Source organism: Takifugu rubripes, chromosome 4 (genome assembly GCF_901000725.2).
Source record: "Takifugu rubripes chromosome 4, fTakRub1.2, whole genome shotgun sequence".
In the NCBI taxonomy this organism is placed as follows: Eukaryota; Metazoa; Chordata; class Actinopteri; order Tetraodontiformes; family Tetraodontidae; genus Takifugu; species Takifugu rubripes.
The window spans coordinates 882,951-890,909 of NC_042288.1; the positions used below are offsets into that span (position 1 = coordinate 882,951).

At 44.3% G+C, this 7,959-nt stretch overlaps 1 protein-coding gene across 1 annotated transcript; it reads left to right on the top strand.

The window, feature by feature from the left end:
• The first annotated feature begins 323 nt into the window (after positions 1-323).
• On the top strand, positions 324-3,590 carry LOC115249634 (ubiquitin carboxyl-terminal hydrolase 37-like). Its single transcript, XM_029835610.1, has 15 exons — positions 324-503; positions 635-811; positions 898-1,035; positions 1,120-1,212; positions 1,299-1,436; positions 1,521-1,613; positions 1,700-1,837; positions 2,054-2,128; positions 2,217-2,371; positions 2,460-2,591; positions 2,674-2,797; positions 2,869-3,020; positions 3,115-3,208; positions 3,287-3,363; positions 3,461-3,590. Exons 1-15 carry the CDS (start codon positions 372-374, stop codon positions 3,588-3,590), a joined length of 1,848 nt encoding a protein of 615 aa, XP_029691470.1. The 5' UTR covers positions 324-371.
• The last annotated feature ends 4,369 nt before the right edge of the window (positions 3,591-7,959 follow it).

The following is a 7,959-nucleotide window of genomic DNA, read 5'->3' on the forward strand; positions in this document are numbered from 1 at the left end:
GGAAAGCACAATGGAAATATGGACATTAGTGTGCTGTAATGACCACTTTACTGCTATTTTTACAACAGATTTCAACAAGTTCCAGTGATGAGGAAGAAGAGAACCCATCCTCATTTAGCAAAAGGGTTTCAGACATCCTGGCTGTAAGAATCAGCAAAATTCTGACTGTTTTAAAGGACTATCCATCAGGTTTATTTGACTGGACAGTCTTTCCTTCAATGTTTGTTTTATATTTCCCCTTTCCTTTTACCGAACAGAACATCTTTGATGAAGATCAGTCAGAGATATCCTTATGTGTAAGTCTTTTATTTTGTAACGCCTTTTCCTGCAGAAGCTATGGCTGAAGAACCTCAGCACAATATGGATGTTACATGCAAATATCGACATTAGTTTGTTGTAATTACCAGTTTTTCCCCTATTTCCAACAGAGCACAACATGCACTACTGAGGAGGAAGAGGAGAACTTGTCGAAATCAAATAATAGTGTTTCAGACGTCCCGATTGTAAGAATCAAGCACAGTTTTACTGTAACATTGTTATAAGGACTATCCATCATATTTATACCACTAGGTAATTGTTCCTCTAATTGTGGCTGTTTTATTAGATTGAGCTGATGTTGCTTTATTCTTAACAGAGCCTGGGGTCCACAGATGAAGACCCAGAAATATACTTTTCCTGTGCCAGTGACACCCAAGAGGAGGAGCAGGCTGAAGAGCCCTCGGCAATAGTCATCCGGCCAGGCTCACCTTGTGACACGTGTCCAGTAGACAGCCCCTGTTCCTCCACATCCAACGCTGATGTTGAACAAGCTGTAAAAATGCTCCTTCTAAACTTAACATTGATGTATTTTTGACTTTGTTTTACTCGATTGAGCTGATGTTGCTTTGTTCTTAACAGAGCCTGGGGTCCACGGATGAAGAAGACCCAGAGATACATTCTTCCTGTGTCAGTGACACCGAACAGGAGGAGCTGGCTGAAGAGCCCTCGGCAAGAGTCCACCAGCCAGGCTCACCTTTGGGTGTCGCAGGTCACCAGGTACATTTTTCTCTTTTAATAGAGAAAAATTAACACCAGTTCCCGATGTTTCACATGGACCCTGTCTCCTCTTCCAACAAACAGAGCCCAAAGTGTCCTGCATTGGCCGGAGAAGTGGACACGTGTCCAGTGGACAGCCTCTGTTCCTCCACATCCAGAATTGATGTCGAACAAGCTGTAAAAATGCTCCTTCTAAACTTAACATTGATGTATTTTTGGCTTTGTTTTACTCAATTGAGCTGATGTTGCTTTATTCTTAACAGAGCCTGGGGTCCACGGACGAAGAAGACCCAGAAATACATTCTTCCTGTGTCAGTGACACCGAACAGGAGGAGCAGGCTGAAGAGCCCTCGGCAAGAGTCCGCCAGCCAGGCTCACCTTTAGGTGTCACGGGTCACCAGGTACATTTTTCTCTTTTGATAGAGAAAAATTAACACCAGTTCCCGATGTTTCACATGGACCCTGTCTCCTCTTCCAACAAACAGAGCCCAAAGTGTCCTGCATTGGTCGGAGAAGTGGACACGTGTCCGGTGGACAGCCTCTGTTCCTCCACATCCAGTAGTGATGTCAAACAAGCTGTAAAAATGCTCTTTCTATTCTTAACATTGATGTATTTTTGACTTTGTTTTATTAGACTGAGCTGATGTTGCTTTATTCTTAACAGAGCCTGGGGTCTACAGATGAAGAAGACCCAGAGATGGTTTCTTTCTGTGTCAGTGAAACCCACCAAGAGGAGCAGGCTGAAGAGCCCCCGGCAATTGTCGACCGGCCAGACACACCTTTAGGTGTCGCAGGTCACCAGGTACATTTTAAGAGTTATTTTGGCTTTGCCTTTAACTAACAGACATTTGAGAACAAGGATGAGGAAGACTCAGAAAAGCTTTCCTACATCTAAGCAGTTTAGTTGTAACATCCTTTTAGGCAGAAGCTGCAGCTGAGCAACCTGTAGAGGGAAGCACAATGGAAATATGGACATTAGTGTGCTGTAATGACCACTTTACTGCTATTTTTACAACAGGGTGCAACAAGTTCCAGTGATAAGGAAGAAGAGAACTCATCCTCATTAACTAAAAGGATTTCAGACATCCTGGCTGTAAGAATCAGCAAAATTCTGACTGTTAAAAAGGACTATCCATCAGGTTTTTAGATTTTGATTTTTTTTTAACATTTAACCTTAACAGACACTTAAAGTTGATGCAGGCTGTGACGTGGCGGCTGTGACGACACCGCCCAGAGCCCCAGTGGAGCGCTTACTGAAGGCCTTAAACTATGTGGTCTCCAGAAACATATTTGAAAGTGGGACAACCCTTACACCTGATGAACTGGCCTGTTATGGGTATAGATTTTAGCATATCATCATCATAATCACATCACCATCATCATAATCATCATCAACACTATGCTCTGTTTTTCTTGTGTTTCAGGCTCCCCAACCTGTCCCAGACCTGTTTTATGAACTCTGTTCTCCAGAGCCTCCTGACCTCCATGCCTTTTGTGAAGGAGCTCAAGAAACAGAGTCATCAGTGGCGTTCGCACCCAAAAGCTCTGCTTTTCAAGTACAGCACAAGCTCACGTGCCCCCATTATTCTATGGCATTAATGCAATGAATGAAAAACATCTGCTTTCTCCTTTTTCCAGGTTGCTCACAGATATAAACAACTGCTTCACTACAAAAAACAGCATGCAGAAGAAATCCACCCTCTTCACCTTCCTGCGCACCATTGCCCTGCATCATCCAGACTTTATAAAAGATGAGCAACAAGTAATCATTCTTTTATTTTCAAGAGCATCATCCTGATCTTTTCTGGACTAGACACTTTGGTCTGTCTGCAGGATGCCCACGAATTTTTGAACACCGTCCTGGAACAGCTCAGCTCCGTCTCTACAGAGCTCAGGTCAATGGCAACTGACAAAGAGCAGAGCTACACCTGCCCTGTGGAGGCTCACATCAGCTTCCAGATGTTGAGCACCATGCTGTGCCACAGGTGGGAATATACCTGGAAACCTTCTGCTCCTGCATAGGTGTTGAACTTGTTTAGTTGAATCCTTAGTTATTTGAATCCTCTCTTGAATTCACAGTTGTGGCCATAAATCTGAAAATGTGGAGGAGTGTTTGAACCTGTCCGTGGCGCCTGAGGACACCATCATGCAAGGAATACAGCTGTACCTGAAAGTAAGGGACACATGTTGGGTGTTCATGTGTGAATGATGGAGGAGTTGTTGAACCTTACGACTGTTGTTGATTCTGCAGGAGCAACTGCTGGATTACAAATGTGACTGTGGCGCCTCCCAGACGACAGAGCAAAGATCCTTCTTCACTCTGCCAAAGTGAGAACCAGCCATCTCAGCATCCTCACATCTGCTGCCTTCTAAAGGCCCTAACTGTCTCTACATCTCCTCTTCCCTCCCCTTTTCTTCTCGATAGTGTGCTGATCATCCACCTATTGAGATTTAAGTGGTCCTACTTTGCTGCGCAAAAAATTCACAAAGCCACATGTTTATCCAGGGAGCTGCTGCTCCATACAAATCAGAGCAGTGAGAAGGTAAACCCTTGATAAACCTTTAAGCAGTCATCAGTCTGAAATGGCTCAAAGAGTGGAGCTAATGCCTTGTTCTTTTTGTATTCTATAGATAAAATATTCGTTAAACAGCATCGTCAACCATTTGGGGAGTTGCACTACCAGCGGTCAGTGTTTAGCTGTCAGTACTGTGTTGAAAAAAAAAGTTCTCGCTTGACCACTAACAAAGCAGTTCCTTCCTTCATAGGCCATTACATTTGTGACGGAGTTTATCGAAACGCAAGCCAAGGGGATGGGAATGCCTGCTGGGTGACATATGATGACGACATTGTCAAAGAAACGACTTTTAACCATGTGTGCCAGCAGCGGCAGAAAACAGCGTATTTACTCTATTATGAGAAGATGGAGAAGGATTAGAATCAGGACAAGAAATATGACTAAATATGTCGTTTGTTAGAACTGGTTGTCTCAAGACCCGAGAGCAGGCAACACACAGCGGGGAATAGTGTCCTAAAAGCGCCTTTATTCGGAAAAACAAGGTGCACAAGGTTCTGCTGGGTCGTTCGGAGAATCTCTCGCTCGGTCCTCCGGGACGCATCGGTAGCTCCAGCGCGGATCCAATGCGGACCATTAGTTCGCCGAGCGGTTCATGTCCGCAGGTAGGCGTGGAGACCTCGACCGAGTGACAACGTTAGCAAGTTACCATGAGGAGAAGAAAACACTCTTGGCAGACGGGCGCTCTGTCTCTAAATGGAACGGTTGATGGAAAGATGCGTCCGCCTGCAGCGCCTGCTGTGGATGATGATCGGCTCCTCCACGCCCCCCTGCAGGGAGAAACAAGCCACAAGTGACCCGGAACCCTGGAACCCAACAGTTTATTATTAAATAGGATAATGCATCTAAATGTCAGACTGATGTAAAGAAGGCACGCATGTTTGAACCAATCTGAACCAATAATTGTGTGTTCAAATATTGTAATCTATTTCTTTAGATCCATTTTCGGTGCTCTTATGATTGTCATATTTTTATCGATAATTATTAATAAATAGAGTTATGAACTCAATGTATTGAATTTTCACAGTTCCTATTCCAAGGGTTAATAATGGTAACTATGTCCCTCTGACTATGTAGCTTCTTTCTTTTTTAAATTTAAAATAATGAATAATTATTTGGGATTTTTGGTTATCACAATTTTGACAGACTGATATTTCAGTTTTATGTATGTGATACAAGTCAGGCAAATATTGGATGAAACAAACACTGAAGGTACAATTCAGCTTTTACTCCAATCTTACAAGCTACTTTGATACTTTAGTCTTTTAAAGGAAAAAGTCAACTACCTTACTGGGTTTCTTCAAGTGCATAAGAAAAAACGGACTTGTTAATAGTTCCTCCGTGGCAGTGTATTGGGAAGGCTAAGCTTGCTGAGGTGAAGGGTTTCCAAATCTTGGGTTGTTCTTGTGAATGTATGAAGAGCAGCTGGCTGAGGTGGAGAGAAGGGACAGAAATTTAAAGTTGACCCACAGATGGACATTGTGTCATTTTGTCCCAAAACGGCCACTTTGACCACTCAACAAAACGTAGGTGACACCTGCGACGGGTTATAAACAGTCCAAGGAGGGGCTCAAAGCACAATGGAAGCAGGCAGGGAGCAGACAAACATAGTCAGACTAAAGGTCATTATTGGGAAATCAGCCCGGGAACGAGTGCCGGAAATTCGTATTTGAGGCAACAACAATCTGGCAGCAAGTTTGTGTACTTCTGTAACTTAAATTACAATTACAATCAATCGATCAATCAATTTTTATTCATATAGCGTCTTTTACAATCAAAATTGTTTCTAGGCGCTTTACAGAATCCCAGGGCCTGACCCCAAACAAGCAACAGTGGCAAGGAAAAACTCCCGTTTAACAGGAAGAAACCTTGAGCAGGACCAGGCTCATGTAGGGGGACCCTCCTGCTGATGGCCGGCTAGGTAGAGAGAGAGGAGAAGGGGGAGGAGAGGAGAGGAGAGAATAGGCATAGATCATAGAGAATACATACCGAAATAGATAATATTAAGTAAATTATGCTACCGGTAGGTACGTGGAATTTGATGAGTAAGGGAGAGCAAGAGGTCTACTAAATGGCCTTGCTTATGGAGCAGATTGAGATGCTTGCTTTCCTCAGGCCACCTTTAGCTGCCAGTGTTTTGCTGTTCCTAGGAGACTTGTTTGGGCTTTCAGTCTGGGGCTAGCGATAGTAGCTTTAGGACAGCTGCTGAGGATGTGCTCCAGCGTTCCTCTTCCTTGAACATCATCGACAAGCTGAATGAGGAATTTGATGCAGTGTCATGGCCCCCCATGACAGAAAAAGATATTTATGGATCCTTGGATTTCCTTGCCTACCTCGCTTTGGTCACCGTGAACTCCTCAGGAGTGTGAGCTAGTGCTTGTACTGTAGAGGCAGATGCTGCTTAGTCTATGAGGTATAGCCAACCAGTGCCGAAGGTGGGTGCTGCCCGTCCTCTCACGTCCTTCAGAAGTGGAAATTGGAAATTGTAATACTAGGCAGGACACCATGTTGGTGTAATCTTGCCTTGATTTTTCCAAAGACTAACGTGTGGGCTGAAGTCTGCTGATCGTTGGCTGCCCTGATGGAAGGGGCATGCTTTAGGGAGCAGTAAAAGGTTTTTTCTGAGGCTCTTCATGGGTTTCTCTGTGGCTGATGGAAAATGGGTACCACCTAGAGAGAATGTTTGTGGGACATTCTGAGGTAGTTATGTTTCACATGGACCCTGTCTCCTCTTCCAACAAACAGAGCCCAAAGTGTCCTGCATTGGCCGGAGAAGTGGACACGTGTCCGGTGGACAGCCTCTGTTCCTCCACATCCAGTAGTGATGTCGAACAAGCTGTAAAAATGCTTTTTCTATTCTTAAAATTGATGTATTTTTGACTTTGTTTTATAAGATTGAGCTGATGTTGCTTTATTCTTAACAGAGCCTGGGGTCCACAGATGAAGAAGACCCAGAGATATATTCGTCCTGTGTCAGTGACACCCAGGTCACCAGGTACATTTTTAATAGATTGAGCTGATTTTGCTTTGCCTTTAACTAACAGAGCCTGGAGGAGAAGGATGAGGAAGACTCGCTTTCTTCACATCTGGCGGCTGTTTTGGCTGTGACATCACAGCCTAGTGCTCCAAATAATAGATTCCTGGAGGCCTTAAACTATGTGGTCTCCAGAAGCAGAATAGAAAGTGGGAGAACCCTTACATCTGATGAACTGGCCTGTTATGGGTAAAAAAAAATTGCACATCATCATCATCATCATCAACAACAACACTTTGCTCTGTTTTTCTTGTGTTTCAGGCTCCCCAACCTGTCCCAGACCTGTTATATGAACTCTGTTCTCCAGAGCCTCCTGACCCCCATGCCTTTTGTGAAGGAGCTCAACAAACAGACTCAACAGTGGCTTTCGCACCCAAAAGCTCTGCTTTTCAAGTACAGCACAAGCTCACGTGCCCCCATTATTCTATGGCATTAATGCAATGAATGAAAAACATCTGCTTTCTCCTTTCTCCAGGTTGCTCAGTGACATCAACAATGGCTTCGTGACTAAAAACAGAATGCAAAAGAAGTCCACCCTCTTTAAATTCCTGCGCACCATTGCATTGCATCATCCAGAATTCAGAAATGATGCCCAACAAGTAATCATTCTTTTATTTTCAAGAGCATCATCCTGATCTTTTCTGGACTAGACACTTTGGTCTGTCTGCAGGATGCCCACGAATTTTTGAACACCGTCCTGGAACAGCTGAGCTCCATCTCTACAGAGCTCAGGTCAATGGCAACTGACAAAGAGCAGAACTACACCTGCCCTGTGGAGGCTCACATCAGCTTCCAGATGTTGAGCACCATGCTGTGCCACAGGTGGGAATATACCTGGAAACCTTCTGCTCCTGCATAGGTGTTGTACTTGTTTAGTTGAATCCTTAGTTATTTGAATCCTGTCTTGAATTCACAGTTGTGGCCATAAATCTGAAAATATGGAGGAGTGTTTGAACCTGTCCGTGGCGCCTGAGGACACCATCATGCAAGGAATACAGCTGTACCTGAAAGTAAGGGACACATGTTGGGTGTTCATGTGTGAATGATGGAGGAGTTGTTGAACCTTACGACTGTTGTTGATTCTGCAGGAGCAACTGCTGGATTACAAATGTGACTGTGGCGCCTCCCAGACGACAGAGCAGAGATCCTTCTTCACTCTGCCAAAGTGAGAACCAGCCATCTCAGCATCCTCACATCTGCTGCCTTCTAAAGGCCCTAACTGTCTCTACATCTCCTCTTCCCTCCCCCTTTTCTTCTCGATAGTGTGCTGATCATCCACCTATTGAGATTTAAGTGGTCCTACTTTGCTGCGCAAAA

Bases quoted from the DNA above. Each gene is read 5' to 3' on its own strand.
- LOC115249634 (XM_029835610.1), top strand. From the start codon at position 372: ATGCAAATATCGACATTAGTTTGTTGTAATTACCAGTTTTTCCCCTAT. The intron at 1,036-1,119 runs GTACATTTTTCT...TCCAACAAACAG, and splicing joins TGGGTGTCGCAGGTCACCAG to AGCCCAAAGTGTCCTGCATT. The intron at 2,592-2,673 runs GTACAGCACAAG...TCCTTTTTCCAG, and splicing joins CCAAAAGCTCTGCTTTTCAA to GTTGCTCACAGATATAAACA.